The following is a 23,529-nucleotide window of genomic DNA, read 5'->3' on the forward strand; positions in this document are numbered from 1 at the left end:
GTATTCTCTATTATATAGAGTGGTACATCAAATTCTTAAAGGTACTTTTTTCACTCCTTCTGGTTGAAATAATGGAATGAGGAGAAGAGTGGTCACTAACCAGTATTCATCTTGTGCAGTCCATATCACACTATTTTCACACAAGTACCATGGAGATAGGAATAAAAAGTTTAATATTACGTTTAAATCTTACTTTGGACTATAGATGTATAATGTTTCATTATCTATTTCTTATCCTAAAGAGCACAGAACAAATTGAGACCTTGGTCGTATTTTCAAAATACATTACATTGTTCAATTTTATTCCAACATATATCATCATAATAGACATGTGTAAAGGCACACTTGCTCTGTCTTCTAAGCATTTTCAGAAAATAAAACATTCTCATCACAGAGAGTGCTGAATGTTCAAGGAATATGGCACTGACAAAATATGCAATCATTGAAACTTGGAAAATGTCTTAGCACACACTATCAAATATCACTACCTTTAAATTCTAAGAGACATGATTAAATCTGGTTCTGGAGACTTTCATCAACATTTGTCATGTGACAGCTGGTCAGTTTTCATGAATTTCCTTGATTTCAATTGGTTGAGAAGCACAGGTGTCCGACTATTATTTCTTATAATAGTGTTATGGATCCTCGTCATCTAAAATTTATCTTGTGGCCAATCAATTATCTTAGCTGAAAGACAAATTCACTCAGAACAATTTCAATAAATAAAACTATACAGGCCATTCATAATAAGGGTGAATATTCATCACTGTCACTCCAAACCCCACCCCCACTAATAGGTATTATTACTATCTAAAAATCATTGACTAACAGTGTATATCAGGAAACAAAATTATAAATATGAAATCATATCAAGATGAGAAAAAGGTAGATAAATATAACCGAAAACTAAACAAGGAATGACCATTAGTCTCTAACTTAATCAATTACAAACAAACAAAAGCAATAGGCACTGTGAACCAATAAAATTTCTGCTCTTCAAATTTATAATAGTTATGATATAAGCTTGGAATCATCATTAACTTCACATTTTGTTGAGATACAGAATAACAAGAATAGTATTTTTACATCTACCATTCAGATTTTATGTATCCTTACTGAAAGACAGAGGATGACATAATATTATATTACAGATGTAAAAAAAAGAAGGTATTTACAAATTCTTAAAATCTACATATAACAGGTTTATCTAGCTTGAAGTAAATATTGAGAATTCATCAAGGTGAAAAAAATAAGGGGGGGGGTAAAGAGAGAATTAAGGGGGGGGTGAGCATGATTGGGAGAGGAAAGGAATGGTAAGGCAGGAAGAAAGGCATAGAAAAGGTAAGAGAGAGAGAGAGAGAGAGAGAGAGAGATCAAGGTAGGGAAACAAGAGAAATAAACTAAAAGAACATGTTGCACATTATGCAAAAACATTCCAGAATCAAATTGATATGTGAGAATGCAATATTGCAGGAATCGACAAATCCAATCATGCTCATGACATACTCAACATATTAATTAGGTCTTATATCGCCAAGAGGATAGAATATCATCTAGATATCTAGAATATTTTGGATACAAAGTGTTGAGTGAACATTCTAATATCATTAATTTATGTTCACTTTAAATCAGTTGTATAAACAATTAATTTTAGACTTGCAGAAAACTCTGGTTGTCAAATAATGTTGCAATTAATAGCAGATAATCTTAAGAGAAATTGATAATAAAAAGAAACAATGAAACCAAAAAGTAGTGTCACATAAAAGAGTGATGTGGGTGATACCCCCCCATTTCCTCTTTACATATTTTTCTTCTTTTTTAAAAAGTGATATAGATAAGGGTAGCCCCCTCCCTAAACCTAAGTGACTAACACACACAAAAAAAATCTTCATAGAAGTCACATAGAAAATAAAATAACCAAGCCCATGTACAGCGTGAATACACAGAGACAGACATCATTATATTATAGTTTTGATTTCTATTTTCCAATGGTATTACAACAGGCTGTTATGAGATTCACTTGATCAATGTTTTCATAAACAAAAAATGATTTCATTTGCGGCATAATCACATGTCAACATTAGTTCCTATGCAATTACATCAACATAAATGAATTAATAACCAACAATTTGATACATTATGATAAATCTGCCAATTTATAGTGTAAATTAACAAAATGCTGACATGATATATGATAGGTAATCATCTTTTATGATAGGTAATCAATGTGGAGCAATGTCTTTGTCACTGACCTACAAGTCTATATAAACCATATTCAGAACATTTTCCATTTAATCTGTCAACCTGTAATCCTTCTCTACAGAATTACATTTCAAAATCTTTAAAAAAAATCATGCTCTGTAAACATGTGAGAGGTAATACATAAACATATCTTTTGGAAATAATGCACTTACCGGGTATATATTTTGCACATTTATCGGTAAAACAATAAAGCACTTGCAATTTCCTGAATTCGCTTCTAGAAATAAGGAGTATCATACCCCTTTTCATGAACATGAAGTAGCAGCATTATAGATGATCATATTCAAGTGAAAATGATACCTTTTTTATACTGTATTATGAGGTGAATTTTGGCATACATTGCAAACTATTCAGATCTCATTATCACCTAGCCTGGAAGTACAAAAACAAACATGTTTTGTATGAAATCTGTTCTCATGTAGAGAAATTACGAACCATACAGAATGACAACAAGATATATTCATTCATAATGTACATGTATGTATATTCGATTATCAAAATCATGAAATGTTTCAGAATACAAGTGGGTAAACCCAAAACTCACCCTCACGGAGGAGCCAAAAGACATTATAAATGTCAAATGAATCACTAAGATGGATATAAAGCATATTGGATAGAGAAAATGTGGATCATACAAAAGAGAGTACAAATAAATTTCATTCCAAATGGGGCCAAAATCAATCAAGACCATTTTTTTTTCAATCAAAAGATTTTAAAATAACTGCACATTTCTAGATTCTCCAATGCCTGATCCCTACATTTATGATGCCATGGCATCATCTTTGTTACTGTCGGTCACTAGAACGACAGTCACAACCTATGAAAGAAAACTGTGCGGACTCACATCAAAGTGAGGTTGTCTTGAAGAACAGCTGCTTTGACATTTGATGCATCTAATTTAGCAATGATATCAATAATTCAATCAATTCTTATATTTTCATTTGCCTGAATTAGATATGATTTCAATTGATCCTGAAACAAAGTAAATTGAAAATATTTCAGCCTAACAGTCTTTCAGCACACATCAATATCTTCTATGTAATAATCAGTACTGGTCCTGTATCAAAATCAATAGTCACTGGGATAAAGGTGTCATAATATCACATTCCTTAATCCTTATATTACTGATATAATACCAGCATGCCCATCGACATTAAAGGGGTACTCCGGGCTGAAAATAATCACATCTAAATAAATTGATTAAAATTTTCAAGTAAAATGCTAAAAATGTCATCAAAATGTGATAAAAATAACTAAGTTACTGAATTTCAAAGTTTAGCAAGTCATCATGAATAGGTGGGCTAAGGATGTCACATCCCCATTATCCTCTTTCTTATGTTATTGTATGACATCATAATCAGTTCATATTTTCATACATGTAAATATGATATATCTCCCTTATAATAATATATAAGTTGCAGCAATAAATATCTACTGCATTAAATTATTTGTCAATCCATTTTTGTGTGTTTTTGGAGGACAAAATTTGAATAAACAAAATTTCATAAAATAAAATACAACAGAACAAGTGGGGATATGACATTATCAGTTTGCTCATTGACTACTCTTGAAGACATGGATAGAACTGTTTCACAGAAATAATGTACATCTTTAAAATGTCATAACTTTGTTCATTCAAACCCAATTTCGATGAAATTTTAGTGTTAAGTTTTTCTGATTTTTTTTATCCGTTCAAATCATATTATCCTCAGCCTGAAGTACACCTTTAAATCATTATATGTATATAAGGGAGTAACTAAAGAATTATGAAGTAGTCTACAAACTGAATGGAAAAAGATTATTTGTTTAGCTTATTCCCAAAATTATCTCTTGATATAAAAGGCATTTACTCAGTAAGAAACAGAATAATGGAACAACATATTGGCCTTCTGTAATCGACTAACGGGTATATACATATTTTTATACTTCTAATAAATAAAAAATTGTACATCTGGTCCTCCAAAACATAACCAATACTTACAAAGATTATGCTTTATAAAAAAAGATGGAATATTTATTAGACTTTCTCTTTTAGTAGTCAGACCATCTAATGATAAACTTTCAGCAAAAATTCTTTCATTTTCATCTTCTGGTCTGTTTTCAGTCTGGCTTTGTAGTTGGTCCATCTCCTTTGTCTTCGGTTCCTGGTCTAACTTTTTGGGATCCTGGTTCTGGGTGTGGTTGAACCATCTGTTGAGGTAACACTACTGAGTCCTCCTTCTTTGCTCCTGTAAAATATAGGATGAATATGGAGCTTACAATTAAGATCCTTTCTAAAATATGTCATATCTATAAATTTGACAAAAGTCCTAGGAATAAGGTTTTTCAGAGAGACTGACATTTCAACAAGACATTGTACGCATATCATTACATTTAGGCTTTAGATTTTGTACTAATTTAAAGTCTTTGGCCTAGATATAAGAGGAGTTGGTAGCACAGATTTTTTTTTTTTTTTTGGGGGGGGGGAAAGGTCATATGAATAATTCTTGTGAGTGAATTTTTATTTTAGTCTCATATGCTAAATATCTTTGATAATAAAACAAGTGGAATGCCTCTGGCCGTCTCACCTGCATCACGCGATTCAATATAGCAGCAGTGCTGATTTTGAAAACTACTATAACTCGCACAAGATGTTCAGTGATACTTGGTTACTCTTATTTCCACGTTTTATGAACTAGACCAATACACTTATAGAGATATGATGGCAATTCAACAAATACCCCCAACGTGGCCAAAGTTCTTTGACCTTACATGACCTTTGACCTTGATCATGTGACCTGAAACTCGCACAGGATGTTCAGTGATACTTGATTACTATTATGTCCAAGTTTTATGAACTAGACCAACACACTTTCAAATTTATGGCTGTAATTCAACAAATACCCCAATTTGGCCAAAGTTCATTGACCCTAAATGACCTTTGACCTTGATCATGTGACCTGAAACTTGCACAGGATGTTCAGTAATACTTGATTACTATTATGTCCAAGTTTCATGAATCAGATCCATAAACTTTCAAAGTTATGATGGTAATTCAACAGATACCCCCAATTCGGCCAAAGTTCATTGACCCTAAATGACCTTTGACCTTGGTCATGTGACGTGAAACTCATGCAGGATGTTCAGTGATACTTGATTAACCTTATGTATAAGTTTCATGAACTAGGTCCATATATTTTCTAAGTTATGATGACATTTCAAAAACTTAACCTTAGGTTAAGATTTTGATGTTGATTCCCCCAACATGGTCTAAGTTCATTGACCCTAAATGACCTTTGACCTTGGTCATGTGACATGAAACTCAGGCAGGATGTTCAGTAATACTTGATTAACCTTATGGCCAAGTTTCATGAACTAGGTCCATATACTATCTAAGTTATGCTGTCATTTCAAAAACTTAACCTCAGGTTAAGATTTGGTGTTGACGCCGCCGTCGCCACCGCCGCCGTCGCCGCCGCCGTCGGAAAAGCGGCGCCTATAGTCTCACTCTGCTATGCAGGTGAGACAAAAATCTACCAACCTACCATAACATTTGGAACGCTGTCATGCCAAATAATTGTTTTTTCTTGGCCTCTAGAAGCTAACAACCGAGGCAATAAAAATCATGTTCAACCTTAATGTTACCAAAGTATTCATTTTCTATGCAACAGGCATATGGAAATAAGGTCCTCTTGTTCTGAGATGCAAATTTCATACTCATATTTGTCTTTTCAATAAATGAAAATTAAAAAGCAGTAATTGTGATAACAAATAAAACATGCTATTTCATCAGTAAGGAAAATGGGTGAAACTACAACAAACATGTCAACATCTGTTATAAAATCTCATGATGATTACTTAACAAACAAATGTTTAAATGGTCTGAATGATTGAATAATGATGATGACCAACTCATAACAATGCGATAAACCTTTTCTGTCTTCATTTGTTTATTTGCATGCAACATTCAACTTTTGAGTGAGCTCAGTAAAAATTCTGACTTGCATGCTGTTGCAGCACATTTTATTTGAAAAAATATGGAGATTTTGCTTTTCGGTTCATAAATTCAATGGACATAATGCATGTAACACACAGTGGAATAAAATAATCAACAAACTTATGATTCAATAGCCAGTACTTCTCAAAATATACAGTACAATGTATGTGCTTGATGTCTCATTTTTTTCAGCATTTAACACACAAAAAACAAACAACTTAAGATGTAATAATATGGTCTGCAAATGTTTTGCTCCATAAAAAAAAAAAAATCAAATTTGAACCGACCATAATGAATACATTAAAATAAGCAAGATAAACAAAAATATAGCATCCAAGCATGAAAATGATAAATTGCCCTTGAAACCAATGTGGAATTTTTTTTGGGGGGGGGAGTGGGTTCAATTAATAAATGGAAGCAAACAAGGTGGTTCACGAACCTCGGGTCTTGCCTGATTTCGCGATCAATAAAATATGCAATATGATCTTTTGACCCCGAGATGACCTTTGACCTTATCATCCTCATGAATATGTGTGTGGTGTTACCCAATGATTATTTGTACCAAGTGTAAAGACAATCAATGCAGAAATGAAGATATGATAGAAAGTTGAACGAAAACTCGAAAAAGGGATGGACATGACCTTACATCATTTGACCTTTTGACCCCTAGATTACCACATCATCTTCATGTACACACATGTAGTATTACCGAAGAATCATTTGTACCAAGTATGAACATAATTGATGACGAAATAAAGAAATGAGTGCAGGTTGAACCAAAACTTTAACATTTTGTAACAGAACAACAGACTAATAGGAAAAGTGATCACTAGGTCTCCGCCGAACTTTGTTCAGGCGAGACAAAATAACTCCAAAGAGAGTCCCATCACTTCATTTCTTGAAAAGCTTTGAGAAAAAATATCAACAATAAAACATACATGACATGAGTAACACAAATATGCAATGCATTACCAAAAATCTGTGAATCTTTTGCTACATTCTGAGAAGAGTTAATCAGTACCAATGATATAAAATGCTACTAGTGTCCATCCAAAATGAAAGTGCAAATAACAAATTTTGTTTGTGCATTAAATGCTACCATAACCACCATGAACATTGCTTGAATTGAAAGTGAAAATGAATAAAAGAGAAAATAAATGAAATAATATGAAATGAACCTACCCAAAAGAGGTTAGATATAGTTGATACCAGAATGGAATGAATAAATGTTAAACAGTTGTTTGGTGTCTGCTGAAAGAAAAAGGAAAGTTGAACAGATTGAGATGGGCTTCTGAAAACAGATAGGCGGTGAAAGACAAAGAAATTCACAGAAACACATTTTATTACATACTGCCTCCAGGCACTTCAAATTTATTTGTACAGCATCAAAACATTTTTCATTTTATGGTTTGCAGATTGGGATGTTCTGGATGAAAAATACCATTTCCTGTTTAATCACATTGATCATTTAAATGAATCAACAAGATTTGTTTCCTTCATTTCTTCAAGGTTGCAAAGGTAGCATCACCTGACTGATAATTGATAGGTAAGTATAAACTCCATGGTGAAAATAATCGTAGCACGAGAAGATCTATGTCCACCAACTTTCTGTTAGAAAGAATAGCAGAAACTTTTTTGAGAAGGTGACAGGAAAAGTGAGACCCTCTGTTGAGAGGGAGTGTGATTTGTGCCAGTTATATGAAAGGCAAAATGAAAAGATAAGGATTTGCTTTTATTTTATTTATAAATATTTTGCATAAAATTAACTGCAATTTTTCAAGATCTCAGAAGAAATATTTATATGAAAAAACAGCATAGAAAATATTGCATACATTGTATAAATAAAATCCTGGAGACATAGTACCATTGAAAATCAAAAAACAAAATGATATTGCTAAAATTCATATTTTTTGGCTATTTTTTTCTCAAGATGACTGCCATCCATTTGAAAATGGTATGGAACTTGTTGATTTTCATATACTTGCGATATTTGCTGCATGATCAAGTATCATCATTTTTTGTTTAGTAGTCATTTTGTATTACCCAGGGTAGCATCGGCATAATCTACATTGCTCTGCATGGAGGGCCTGAAACATATTTTCATATCAAGTTAGTTCATTGCTTTTAAATCCGGTTTTAAGAGTTGATATTAGTTCAGTGGTTTAAAAAAACAAAACAAACAGGGTTAGTGAGTGAGATTAACTGATAATTAGAAAGAATAATACTAGATTAAGTAAATCAGGGTCAGGTGATCAGCAGAGATCAAATCTGATGTGACAATACAAATAAGGCTGTTCTGTAATAGACTGAAAAAAAAATTGTGCCTTACTGATACCAGCTACTAAACATGCATTTTTAAAAAGCATTGGTTAAAAGTGAAGGTATTAATCAAATCAATTTCCTTTTTTTTTTTTGAGTAACATATCCCGGAGACCACGCTGGAAAACATGGTCTTTGATCTGAAAACAAACCACTGTCACATCTTACTTATTTCCTCAGTGAAAAAAAATGGAAGAAATAATAGAATATCTAACTAACCCCCAAATCCCCCAGATAACTGTGATCAATAATCTCCACACCACACAAGCACATACACAAAAATTAATCATTCCTTTCCAACACAAAGCCAACTATCTAATTTCAAATGGATTAGTGAGCCCTCTACTGCCCAAAGCATTACAGTATCACTAGACACACAGAGGATGATCTAGATCTTACCTTGTTTTCTGAGCTGCTACCATCCAATTCCTAACATACTCTACTAATACCCCACCTAGAAGGATCTGGGTGGGATGGTAGACTAAGAGAGGTATAGAGATGAGGGACAGATGATCATAACCAGCAAATACTATCTTCAACATAGGTATACCTGATAAAGAAAAATAAAAAAAAGGGAAAATCAAAATAAAATTTAAATTAACTGAAAAGGATAACCAGCAAATACTAATATATGATCGACAAAAATGAAATTTATTCTTTTTAAATTCATATTCAAAAGCCCAGTATCATTATATCACATCAGATTAATATCCAAATGTGAAAATAATTAAGTAGATCTAAAAGGTAAAAATGAGAGCGATTTCATTTGATTAAAGATGTGAGAAATGATATCATAATTGATGTAAAATAAGCATGGATTGACGCCCACTTTAGCATTAAACTTCAATGTATTGAAAAGAGCTTATGCGTTGAATTTCACAGTCTTTCAATATCCGTGCATTTCTTTCCTTACTCATTAATTCATCCCATTGAGGGATTACTATGACCGGACTTTACCTGGTCTTTAGTAATATTATGTTCTAAACGATTCAAAACAGCAATCATCTCCCTAAACAGAAGACTCAGCGATGCTCTGGAATTCCCATGCCTGAAATTTTAAACCGCTCGACATCGAGCCTGTGACACCTCGTGACATAGCGCCACCTAGGGACTATCCCTTGTACATGGAGATTGGAAAAGTTTCATCAGGAGTAGCGGTTGGTCTATAGCACGACCCTCATGTAAAATGCAATGGCTTGGAAGATGCAAATCACTTACCTAACGTTAATGATTTATGCGTCGAACAGAACATAATGGCTACGCTGTCGGCCGGGCTGAAGCCAAAGAAGGGTAATTGTGAAGATAGGAATGTGAGGAGAAGTAAAAACAGCTGCACCAATAACACTGAATGGGAAGAAGATGGAAATACGGAAATACATCAATCATTCAAATAGAATGGATGACAAGGAATCATCTTTTTTGAGCTGTTAAGTAAAAATAAGAGAACATAAATGAACTTTCTGATGTAAAATACAGCATTCAGAAGTCCACCTGGATGATGTAAATGGTGATATATTGATATTTAAGAGTCTATTAAATGGAACAATAAGAGTATAGAATAAGGGTAAATAGTCCCTTGGTATACAAACACTAAGACCATCTTTTTTCATTTTGTCTGATCTGACATGGTCTATTACCAGTTCACCTAACAACCATTTGGTCTAATTACCATTTCATCCATTTACCATTTTGTAAAATTTGCAAATATATGGTCAAGCACCTCTCAGTCTACATGATTAGAATAACTGTTTATGTAACAAATTCATTTGATGACGTATAAAACATCAACTAGACAAAGTGGAAATTCAAATATTAATTAAACTAAATGACATTAAGACCAAGTGAGCATTAGACCAAGTGATATTTTGGACCAAACAGTAAATGTAATGGTTAGACCAAATGGTAATTAAACCGACTTGGTAGTAGACCAAGTATATTTTACTTCATGAATTGGTTTGTAACATAAACATATTTCTTATTTTCCACAAAATTCATTTTCCAGACACAGGCTACTAAGTGACAGACGGGCAATTCCATAAAATGATCAACCTTTTTGTACATCTGACCCCCATTTTTCTCAAGTCTTACTTCACTTCATGAATGACCAAGTCATGGTCAATGAGAGAATATTACAGACTGTCAAAAGAACAAGAAATCAGAGACAAAAAACTTCCAAAGGTCCAACATATAGGGGGTCGGATGTACATATTTTATGGAATTGCCCAGATCTACTTTAAAGACGAATTCCACTCTTACAACAAGTTGATTTGAATAAACAGGGAAAAATCACACAAGCATAACACAGAAAATTATTATCGAAATCAGATGTATAATAGGAATGTGCGATTGTATAAAGAATGAAATTTTAAGAGCTGAAGTCACTTTTGATAAAATTGAATTACAGAAAAGAGACCATACATGCAGTTTTATAACCAGATTTGAAGTCAAGTATTGACCTAGTTTGAAAGTATAAAAAAAAATAATAAAAAATTCTACCATCAGCAGGGAAATCTGATAAACCTGAAATTTATCTAAACTTAGCCCTTCTGTACAAAAGGTATTTTTTAAAACCTGATGAAAGAGGGATGTATCATGTTTCACTTTTCTGCAAACTCTGAAGCTGAGATGGTGGATTTGGCTCCTTTTTGTATTAAACTCTCCATATTCATATTCCTGTTAATGACATGAATGACAGACTCACCTACAACTGCTATTGCAATAAGGCTGTAGTGGTTGATTTGAAGAGAAGGGTTTGAGAATGTATCGCAGAATGTACAGTAAATAATTAGTAGTAAAACTCCTTTGCCCATCTGGCCAAATGGAGGCTTGGTCCTCTCTAACCAATCCTTAATGAACTGCCTTACAATCTGAAGAAAAAATATAATATCATAATTAAGATTGAATACATCCTGTAGTGAAACCTGCCTATATAGACTACCCACAGAGATAAGGATAGTGAAATTTACCAGCAGATGGCTTTTATGGACAGGTTAAATGAATAATATGAGAAACCTTTGAAAGGAAACCAAACTAGTGGTCATTAAAGACAGGTGGTTGTTCTGTACAGGTGGACACTACATAGGTTAGAGTAGATTTGACTAAAATACCATATCAGGGGCCTGTAACACAAAGCTTAGCAATCATTGTAAAACAATTTTTATGATTGATTGCATTGACCCTGATGTACAATAAATTATTAAAATCAAGCATACAATTAATTCCTAACCTTTGTGTTACAGGACCAACAACTGCAAAACCCTTTTTACCATGAATAATTGAAGAAATATCAATTTCTTTTTAAATTTCATACATAGTTCAATAATTTACCTACAGTTGGTAAGGTTTACACAAGCTTGGTGAAGTTCAATGCAATCATCTTTACACCTATTTATCACTTAAATCTAATGCCAATATATCAAAATGAACATCTTTATCAATTCATATAATTGAATATTCTTCACTTTGATGCTCTTGTTTGGTCTTTAATAGAACTTGTTTCACAATGATAAAGTTGCTTTCAAACAGAAGTCTTACCTGCCCAGCTATTACAGGCACTACTACAGTCATTGAAAGTTGACTTAAAATAGAACTAAAAGGCACAGAAGATGATGATCCCATCTGAAATGAAAAAAAAAATAAAAGAAAGAAGACTTTATACTTTCATTGCTAAGTAACATGTTAGTACACTTTCAAGTGTATGAATCTTTGATAAAAATATGAGATGAATATTTGTTATGTATTCAGGGGTAGCAGGAAAAAAGTGCGAGAAAAGCAGTTCTAACACCCTGGTCTTCAGCAGCTCATCTGCACACCCCAAATTCATCTGCAAAAATCTTCAATAATGAACAAACGAGGCAGATTAGGATGAAGTAAAATAGAGAGAAACAATAGAAGTAACATGAAACAAGAAAAAAACTATTCTTCTTTATCCTTCTTCAGTTAAAGCAAATCTTCCTTCACTAACCCTTTAAAAATAAAGAGATTGTCATCTATCACAAAATGGGGGTAGCTGAGTTATGTCATGTTCATAATCAATTGGAGGTAATAAAGCATGAATAATGCCATTTCTAATAGATGAAATTGCACTCCAGGGGATCACTCATTTAATATTCATTGGGAGGTTTGCACAAATCAACCCAAAACACACACTCTTTTTTTCAAATCCTGTTGATAAATTAACATTTTCAAAACAGTCATCTATATGATATGACATGTTGGGCAATTCAAATGAATTGAAGACTAAACTTGAATGCTTGACCAATTTAGAACCTGCTCAGCACATTACATTAAGCTTCTTCATGTATGTTTGATTTCCATTTGCAGTTGTAACAATTGCATTATTTAACATTTAGTCTAATTGAATCATGCCAACTGCATACTAATGAATATTACAAGACAGTGATATATATTGTGACCAATTTTATTGGAAGTGATTATCTTGAACGTTCAATTCCAACAAAAAACCAATCCCTGCTCTTTAAAAATGCAGAGATATCAATAATCATACGACACACATGCATCTCAAATACATGTTAACTTTGATAATCATGACTGCCTGGAAAAAATAAATTGAAAGCGGTCTGCGTTTTTTTTCTTCCAAACATGGTAGAAGAGATCTATACCAATCAAGGTCACATGACTTTGAACGATTAAACATTGAAGCATTCCCAGTGACACATGGCAAAATATGATGTCTCATTTTCTGATAAATCATAATCACTTGCACTTATGAAACCACATAATATGAAGAAGTGCCTCGTTATTTAGGTCAAGGGAAAATCTGTGAAGTAATGCGCATCAAACAATCCATGTTTGACGCATTTGCTCTGTAGTAGAGATGAAATATTCAACCAAGTTATTAACCTTCATGAATAATAAGATGCTTTCTCAGCCTTTTTTCAATCCTTTAGCTCTACTAGAACAAACAAAGGAAAATCAAGACAAGGAGGTGATGTAGAGAGTAAATCGGTTGCTTGACTGTAGGCATAGTAATCTAGTCAGCCAACAGCTTCACGCCACGCTCCCTCAAACTTTCATGAATTCGGCATGTAACTTTGATGCTATCATATATAAGTCAGCAGATTCTGGCCATAGGGACTGAACGCAGATTTGAAGGGTGACGGGACATGAGAGAAAGAAGGGACACAAAACACTCTCATGAAAAAACATTACCTCGCAAGATTGCTTTCAAGAGAAAAAAAAGGGTACATATAAATATTTCGTTGCTTTTTTTTGCTTTTCAAACAAAAAATCATATACCTTGCTAAAACAAGGTATATGATTTTTTGTTTTAGCAAAGTGGGTTTTTCTTTTCTGCATTTTTGATTAAATCTAATTTTAAAATCCTTTATAAGAATCCAGACTTATGCTGTCAACCTATTCCCACACTGGCAGTGAGGGCTTTTTATTTATGTATGTCCTTTCAAACAGATCAATATTTGAAGAAATATTTTCCCAGTCAATGAAATGGATCGCATTGAACAATTCAAACAAGAATCATTTATTAACAGACAAATGTATATCATAATTTAAACAGATGTATCAATATTTGAAGAAATATTTTCCCAGTCAATGAAATGGATCGCATTGAACAATTCAAACAAGAATCATTTATTAACAGACAAATGTATATCATAATTTAAACAGATGTATCAATATTTGAAGAAATATTTTCCCAGTCAATGTAACAGATCTCATTGAACCAGAATCATTTATTGACAAAGAAATGTATATCAGCATTAAAAATATATATATATCTTCGAAGAGTTCAACTCAGAGTCATTTATTAAAAAATAAATTCAGAATCATTTTAATAAATTGAGATAATTTATGTTTTTGAAAAGAACATATTCATAAAAGCTTTATGTAAAATCATATATCTTATAGCAATTTTCAATATTTAATAATTCAATATTCAATAATTGTCAACTTATACATAATGTAAAGAATATCAAATTTAAATAATTTAGCATTCTTTGAAATTTATCAATAATTGTAATACTTACAAATATAAGTAACAAGATAGGCGTCACAATTATGCCCTGTAATAAAAGTAAGAAAGTAAATAATATGAATGAAAATGAAATAGGAAATATTAATGGCATATATTTCCGTCATTCAAACTGCTTTGATATTAATTGGCGAATATGATTGGTTATCCAACGGAAAACTTCTTCTCTGTTGGTGTTTTACCTATTCTATCAATTTTTAAACTCGATATGAAAAAAAAAAATTCCCATAGACACATATTTCAATCTTTAAATGATTTCAAACACCATGGAAGAAATTTACAAACAATGCAACATCAACATCTGTGTCTTGCTTGTAAAGGGTTAAGCTTCAGCAATCTCTGTGCCATTTGAATGGTGAGCTTCCCCTTCTAGGCTCCACACAGGCACTTAACTATCACTATAACCCCAGGAGGATATAGCTGAAATTGGGAGCCACTGGCGATCGCATCAAATCAAGACAAAGATGCCGAAAGAATGAGAGATAAAGCAGAAAACCTTAGACAAAGGGGTGAGATGAAGGGGATGGGAAAAGGTTGGAGTTGAAAAATAAGAAACGGCAAATATATAATATAACTCCTTATATACACTCAAGACAAGACGAGAAAGGATATTATTAAATTCTTTGAAATGTTAATAATGATATACTTATGAAAGGTAAAACACAAAATTATAGACTGCAAGATTTCAGCAGGAATATAAAGAAATTCTTAAATAATTTACTGATTCCAGAGTTTACGCAAAAGAAATTCAGTCACAAAAATCAAAGCCAATCAAAATACGAAACCTGAAGAAATGGGACAAAAATATCGAGCAAATTCAACCAAGAAAAGGAAAAAAAAATAACTAAGAACCACAAAAATCACAATGCCACAGAGCTCCCGAAAAAACAATATAAAGAAATATAAAAGCAATGAAAGTTTTTTATAAGGATAGATAGCGGTACACAAGAGAGAAAGGAAATAAATAGTGAGAGGTAAAAGGAGAGAGAAGCTAAAACGATGTACTTAAAGTACAAGGGTCCCACTTGTGACACTGACACCGTCTTGCGTTTAAGTCGTGCTTATCGGCATGTAATGAAGCTACAGTGACAAGGGTGCCACTGAGCCCCCCAATACACATGCAAGATAGATGAAGGGGCATCAAATATGGATGCTAGTTGCTCCCGATGGACATCGGAGGAGAAAGACCGAGGGGGTAGGAGTAGATGAGCACACCACATGTCAAACTTCAAGCAAAGGAATGGGGAGAGATCAGCAGAACCTCTTCAGAAAGACCACTGGATGATGGAGAATTGATGTGAGCCTCTGTAGAAAGGTCATCAAACTTGAATCAATGAAGATCATTGAATTTGAAGGTCATAGATATCATGGTTCTAGGTCATGAAAGCTGAAGGTCATGAAAGTTGAAGAAGGCTGAATGTCATGAGATTTGAAGGCCAGGTAAATTTGGGTAACAAGAACTGAGGATCATGATATTGAAGGTCACAGGTGTGCCCATTGGATGAATACAGGATTTGAAGGTCAAGGGTTAGGGAACAACACAAAAGAGGGTTGGTTACGGGAGAGCAACAGCTATATGTGGATGAGAAATAAGAAGACTGAAATAACTATCTGCACATTTCACCAATAAAAACAGAGGGGAAGCAACATAAATGTTTGACAAGCTGGGATAAATGAGAGGGGTATATGAAAGTCATGTTAAGAAAAAGACAGAGAATGGAGGATGGGTCCTCATGGTGGATTGAAGGCCATATATCATTGGCTGTCTCTAGTATTGTGACATCTTCTAGTATGGGGTGCGGAAATGGTGAAAAATGTTGTGTGCAACTTACCAGAAAACTGCCAAATGCTGAATTGAAAATAGCTGCCGCCTGTGAATAGATAGAAATATGATATATCACTAAAAGGGCACTTTAGTGAAAACAATATTAAACAAGTGGAATGCCTCTGGCCGTCTCACCTGCATCACGCGATTCAATATAGCAGCAGTGCTGATTTTGAAAACTACTGGAGCGTTGTGGCCCAGTGGATTAGTCTTCGGACTTTGAAACAGAGGGTCGTGGGTTCGAATCCCAGCCATGGCGTAATTTCCTTCGGCAAGAAACTGATCCACAATGTGCTGCACTCAACCCAGGTGAGGTAAATGGGTACCGGTAGGAAGTAATTCCTTAAAAAGCTGTGTGCGCTATGAACGCCTAGCTTAGCCGGGTAATATAGGAGCGCCTTGAGCACCTAACAAGGTGGATATGTGCGCAATATAAATACCCTATATTATTATTATTATAACTCGCACAAGATGTTCAGTGATACTTGGTTACTCTTATTTCCACGTTTTATGAACTAGACCAATACACTTATAGAGATATGATGGCAATTCAACAAATACTGTACCCCCAACGTGGCCAAAGTTCTTTGACCTTACATGACCTTTGACCTTGATCATGTGACCTGAAACTCGCACAGGATGTTCAGTGATACTTGATTACTATTATGTCCAAGTTTTATGAACTAGACCAACACACTTTCAAATTTATGGCTGTAATTCAACAAATACCCCAATTTGGCCAAAGTTCATTGACCCTAAATGACCTTTGACCTTGATCATGTGACCTGAAACTTGCACAGGATGTTCAGTAATACTTGATTACTATTATGTCCAAGTTTCATGAATCAGATCCATAAACTTTCAAAGTTATGATGGTAATTCAACAGATACCCCCAATTCGGCCAAAGTTCATTGACCCTAAATGACCTTTGACCTTGGTCATGTGACGTGAAACTCATGCAGGATGTTTAGTGATACTTGATTAACCTTATGTATAAGTTTCATGAACTAGGTCCATATATTTTCTAAGTTATGATGACATTTCAAAAACTTAACCTTAGGTTAAGATTTTGATGTTGATTCCCCCAACATGGTCTAAGTTCATTGACCCTAAATGACCTTTGACCTTGGTCATGTGACATGAAACTCAGGCAGGATGTTCAGTAATACTTGATTAACCTTATGGCCAAGTTTCATGAACTAGGTCCATATACTTTCTAAGTTATGCTGTCATTTCAAAAACTTAACCTCAGGTTAAGATTTGGTGTTGACGCCGCCGCCGCCGTCGCCGTCGCCGCCGCCGTCGCCGTCGCCGTCGGAAAAGCGGCGCCTATAGTCTCACTCTGCTATGCAGGTGAGACAAAAACAGTTAATTAACACAACTAAACTAGAAAAAAAAAATTAGTTCCACATAAAAACCTAAATATGTCTATATATTGGTCATGATTTCTTTGTTTCAGATAGAAATTGTATGAGTGACCTAAATTATATTGAGAGCAATGGTTGATATAGGATTTTTGACAATGTTAGGCTGAGTCTTTCTTGCGGTCACTGGACAATGAATCAAAATGTGTATGTGGATGGTTGGTTTTATGAGGTGTTAAAACACCCCAGGACTCAATTGACATCCTACCATACTACCATCTTCCATCCCTCATCTTCTCATTCTCTATCTCTTATTCTCTTCCTCTTTCTCTCATTCTATTTCTCCCATCTGCCAAGATCATCTATCCCTAACTTTTTGTTTTATTATGGCTTTGGTTAACCCAATTTTTAATCACTTCTGTATGTTTGTTCTTTCAACTTTGCATACATGACCCCTTGTCTATCCCTACCTATCTCTCTCTTTCCTAACCCATCTCTATCCTCTCAATCCCGTTCCCTCTTTCTCCTCCCTTATAGATTTCTTTCTCTCTTTTACCATCACAATGATTTATATATTTGCATTTTATCCATCTTTTTCTGCTTTTTTCCCCCTTCCACTTCCACATACATGTCAATGGTTGTATACAATGATTTTCAGTTAGAACACGTCTAAAATTTTATATGAGCTTGTTTTCTCATTCTCTCTCTCTCTCTCTTTGTTTCCTCTTATCTCTCTTTCATATTCATCATTTCCATTTTTTCTCACTCTATCTGTGATTTCATTGCATGTGTGTATAGCAGCAGGTTCTTTTCCACCCTACATTTTAAGTTTAAAATATCCCCTTTAAGATTGACATTTAAGTTTTCTACATGTAACCTGTATTGTGGATAAAGCAGTATACACATTCAAAATTTCATAATATTTATTTCCAATTCACTCCTAAAAACAAATATTTCCAAACTGAATTGTTAACCAAATGTTCATCTGAGTATTTTCAATTCCAATATTTTACCTTTTCATAACCCATCAAGTCTATCAATCTTCTAACATTCTTCAACTTCTCTGATCGATTTTCTCTCCCTCTCTTACCATCATTCTCTTTCTCTTCTCCTCTCTGTCTCTCTCCCTCTCTTTCCCTTTCTTCCTATCCCCCCTCTCCCCATCTTCAGGGCACATTTTCTTCTTCTGATGGATGATAGGGTAGTTTGGCAGGGCTGTGCCGGGGCATCGCAGTGCCTACACTAGCGGCCTAACTACATCTAGCACCTACCAAGCGTGAAGAGCGGAAGAGTCTCTCTTCTTGTCGCTGCTCTAGACCCAAGCAAGCGTGACAGGGTCCCCCCATGCATATTTCAGCCATCAAAAGCGGCAAACATGCTCCGACATCAAGCGTGTCCATATTTCATGCCAAGGCTGGATTATCTCAATTGAAACATGAAGCCAGTCACTGAAATTGCTTCATCTTCCACAAGTTTTAACCATCCCATTGTATCATAAAGATACCACTTGCATCTCTCTTCTTTTTTTCACTACTTGGGATCTAACTTAAGGGCACCCTTCTTAAGTTACCCATGAATGCCTGAATTCAATTCGTTCGCTAGCTTCAGTTGATGTAACTGATAGTGTAAGAACAACAATGGTCTGTGAAGCTAGCCTTCAATAAATGTATTTACCAGCACCATCAAAGTTTGATGGGGTAGGGTGGTTAATAGATTCTGGTTAATTATATCCTCATGCCATCCCCATCCTAGAGGGACCAGTAGAGTATTCACTCCTCCATAAAGCTTAAATGAGATGATGATGGAGTCTCTTACACCATGCACTTTGTTTATTGATATGGGGAAGTCATTTATATCAAATCATGTCATTGGGTAATAGCCTCTCAAAAGATACCCATAAATTACAAAAAAAGGGCAATTATATTGCAGACAGTGCCGAGACCATGACAAACTCTTTCCAAAATCCTTTCTCAGATAGAATTTTGTCTGAATGGAAATGGAAGGTGAGGAGTTTCTCACTCATGGACACCTCTATTTTTTTAACAAAATAATTTACAAAAGTTGTAACTACAAGTGTATATCAAATTTATTGAATAACATACATGTACATTTATGCTCTTATGATGCACAACACTTTAGAATCATAATCATCATATTCGTAATCATCATCATCACCACCCCCACAATCATTATCATCATCATCTTCATTATCATCAATATCATCACACACATTGTTATCATCAAAATCACCACCATGATTAGAACTTCTTTGATCACCATTATTGCCAGTAACTATAGTTAAAAATCCACCATAATTATCATAATTAATATCAGATCCTATTTTCTCTCAGATAAAACGACACTCTTGGAAAAAGTCATGTTTTTTTCTACACATGGATGTACCTGTTTATGTATGGGGGGTATCTTACTAATCAAATTTGTTATATTATTACTAAAATAACCACCAGAACCACCACCACTATCACCACTTCTTCCAATGATGGTAGCATTCATTAACTCACCTCATTTCCTCCAACAGCTTTAGTTAGGATGACAGCTGATGATACCGGTGGGGGCATGCATCCTACTACCTGTAACCTGTCAATTTATCAGTAAAAAATAAACAATGGAAATCACTCACTTTGTGTTACATTTGGTATAAGTTTCTCTCAGAACAACAGAACCAATTTTTTCCCTCTATTTAAAAAAAAAAGTTTGGCAACTTCATAAATGACCCCTATAATGGAAACTTACATGTAACTGACGCTACAGGGACTTGCTTACTAATACTATTGAGGGATAGAATGTTATTTTAATAGTGTAAAATTACATAAAAAGAGAGGGAGATGGAGAAACAGAGAGTTGGTATTAACAGTTTCTAGTAAGGAATACCAGATAAACAGGGTAGCAGCCCATGCTTGCACTTTTAAAACCAACCAAAATTTTAAAATGTAGGTTGGTTTTCAATAAATTAAATCATTCAACTAATTCCATAAAATCTACTATATTTACTTTGGGTCTTCTTTGATTATGCTTTGAGCCTTTGGTTTTCAATTCTGCCCAACAATTAAAAAAACATATTCATAATCTATCCATAAATAATGTTATTCTTCAATCAAAAGCACAAAGATCACATCTTTAATTTGTTCTTTCTCTCTTTTTTTTTGACTTTCACGAACACATCTCCATCTAAACGCCTTAAAATTTACCATGAATACACTTTCCAGTTTCTCTCTAGATAAGATCAAGTGCTATTCATTCAATTATCTGATATGAATCTATATTGCTATTTGCATCAAAAATCAAAAGACTAAAAACAAAACAATTTCATAGGAATGATCAGTGAAGCACATTGGTACAAACAATAAAATGTTTTAAACTCCTCTGCACCAACTTCAATTAGTACAATCATATTTGTATATTAAATGTATCGGTGAAATGGAGCTGTCAAAGCATGAAGGATATCTATCATTTCAAACACCAAAGCAACCTCCACTTCATCCCTAATTTCAATCATACTTTTTTTAACATCTAAATTGTCTTTTCTAATTATCCTAAAGGTTAGATACATGTATAAAAATGAAATCATGCATTTAACAAATGAATTTAAAAGGATGTGAAAGTGAAAACATCACAGACTCAATTTTTGGAAATGAAAAAGTTGATACAAAAAGTGCATGTATAATCAAAACACAATCCAAGAAGGGAATCATCATTCAGTAATGATGATAGTCTGAGTGTGAGAGAGATAAAGATGCATCTAGAGAGAGAGAAGAATTATCAAAGATAAGATGGAGTGAAAGATAGATAGATAACAGAGAAAAATGGATGGATTGAAAGATGAAAAAAATCCATTCAAGAGACAAGTAAACTAGCCAAGCCATCAACCCAAAGCTCATTAAAAATTCTGTTCATTATCAAAAGTACTCACAGACTCTCATAGAAATGTGGAAATTAATGGGTCTCCATAACAAATCCCATACACTTCAGTGCTTTCAAAAAGAACAAACAACGAAATTTCCCATCACAGCTAAATTAATTGGATTCTACCTCCATGCTACCTGTTGGCCTTCCATAGTACTCAATCCAGTCTCAAACATGAATGGCAGTACACAATCGTTTTTTCATCGTCTATCATTCATTATGCAACACCGCCTTGTTACACTCCCTTTCCAGCTTTCATCAATTTTTGAGTCTGGGTATTTTTACTCAACTTCATGGAAAATTCATATTTTGATAACTACAATGTAGGCTGGGGGTTTCTCACTGCTACACATGAAGTGATTTTCTAATCTATTTTTCATGGGCAGCAAAGTGGGAGAGATCAATAGGAATTGTATATGTAGTCAAGTGTATAATAGAAAGTCGATAATAATTAATGAAGTTCAGATTTGTTCTGTCTGTGCTCACTATTAACTGATTGCTTGTTGAATATTGCAGTGAGCTAGGATGTGATTACATGATGCAGGCATGCAGAAAACAAAGATTTTTATTTAATCTTTGATTCTGGACCGCCCATGTGTATAATCAAAATCCTATCAACACAAAATCTGTTGTGTACAACACTAAACATATAAATATCATACACCCCTTACCTTAAACATCATGTTTATTGTATCATGTATGGTATATGTTCCAGGACAGCATGTAGACCAGCCAATAATGTTGTAATGATGTCATAAAAGAATATTGTATAAAATTCATACTGTTCATCACACATTCTGATTATATTTAGGTCAGATTTCAAAGGAGTCATTTATTGAACATGAGTTCTTTACATATTATCAGAGCTACACAATATCCAAGGTTAGTAGGAACTGTTTAGTCTGATTCGTTTTAACACAGCAATAATTGATGAATTGCAGGTTTACAATCTTCACATGTAGTAAGGTGAGAGGAGGGACTTTCAGATCTATTTTACTGGTCAGAGGTTTGTTTGTCAATATAAGATACACCATTGGAAGTTACGACCACTGGAGAACACACCACAGATTTGAATTTTAGTCTATTAAAAAAAAGGCTTCAAGTAATGACAATTATGACTTTATGAAAAATTAGAAAGCCCAGAAGTTTTAACTCATGAATTATAAGGTCATCTCTATCTCAACAATAACAAAATCAGACTCAGGCTTAGTACCAGAGGCTTTGCATTGTACCAGAGTACCAATGAAAATTAATTTCAGTATTCAGGAAAGTTCAGTTATCTAAATTAGATGTGGACTTACTAGAAAAAAGAAACAAGAGGGAGTATGGGTAATTTGTGATATTTTTTTATTGCACACACTGTACATCTACCTCCAATTAAAATAGACCAATCAGACTTTTTATAGAAACTAGATTTGATTTTTCAATTCAATTCGATTAATAAATGGTTCATTCAAAAAAGCTTCTCAGTAAAATGCTGAATAAAAACATGTGTACAATTAACACCAGAATGATATAAATGGAATACACTCACTTCTTATTATAATACAAGGAAATCAATTGTAGAAAGTATAGAAATCATACATTGTATTGAACATTATAAATGTAAAGTATGCAAAGTATAACCACTACATTAAAGACACATTGTATGAATTGAAAGTATAAGAAAAGAAGAGATGGGGAAGGATGGAGATGGGCATAGGAAGACAGAGAAAAGGTAAGTAAAGAAAAAAAGGAGATATACATGTAGATAGAAATTACAGAGACGAGGATTGGGCCAGAAAGATAAAGTAGTGGCAAAGATTAAAAACAAACAAAAGCATGCATGTATGACAATAAATAAAGTAT

General features: G+C 33.8%; 1 protein-coding gene across 1 annotated transcript; it reads right to left on the reverse strand.

The window, feature by feature from the left end:
• Positions 1-281: 281 nt before the first annotated feature.
• LOC129260805 (sodium/bile acid cotransporter 7-like) lies at positions 282-21,833 on the reverse strand. Its single transcript, XM_054898776.2, has 9 exons — positions 21,808-21,833; positions 20,280-20,355; positions 16,400-16,438; positions 14,563-14,598; positions 12,092-12,175; positions 11,259-11,424; positions 9,776-9,901; positions 8,957-9,107; positions 282-4,490 (listed from the first exon to the last, which is right to left on the reverse strand). The coding sequence occupies exons 1-9, from the start codon at positions 21,831-21,833 to the stop codon at positions 4,412-4,414; spliced, it is 783 nt and encodes a 260-aa protein (XP_054754751.2). The 3' UTR covers positions 282-4,411.
• Between the last annotated feature and the right edge of the window lie 1,696 nt (positions 21,834-23,529).

This window comes from Lytechinus pictus, unplaced genomic scaffold (assembly GCF_037042905.1).
Source record: "Lytechinus pictus isolate F3 Inbred unplaced genomic scaffold, Lp3.0 scaffold_19, whole genome shotgun sequence".
NCBI classification, from domain to species: Eukaryota; Metazoa; Echinodermata; class Echinoidea; order Temnopleuroida; family Toxopneustidae; genus Lytechinus; species Lytechinus pictus.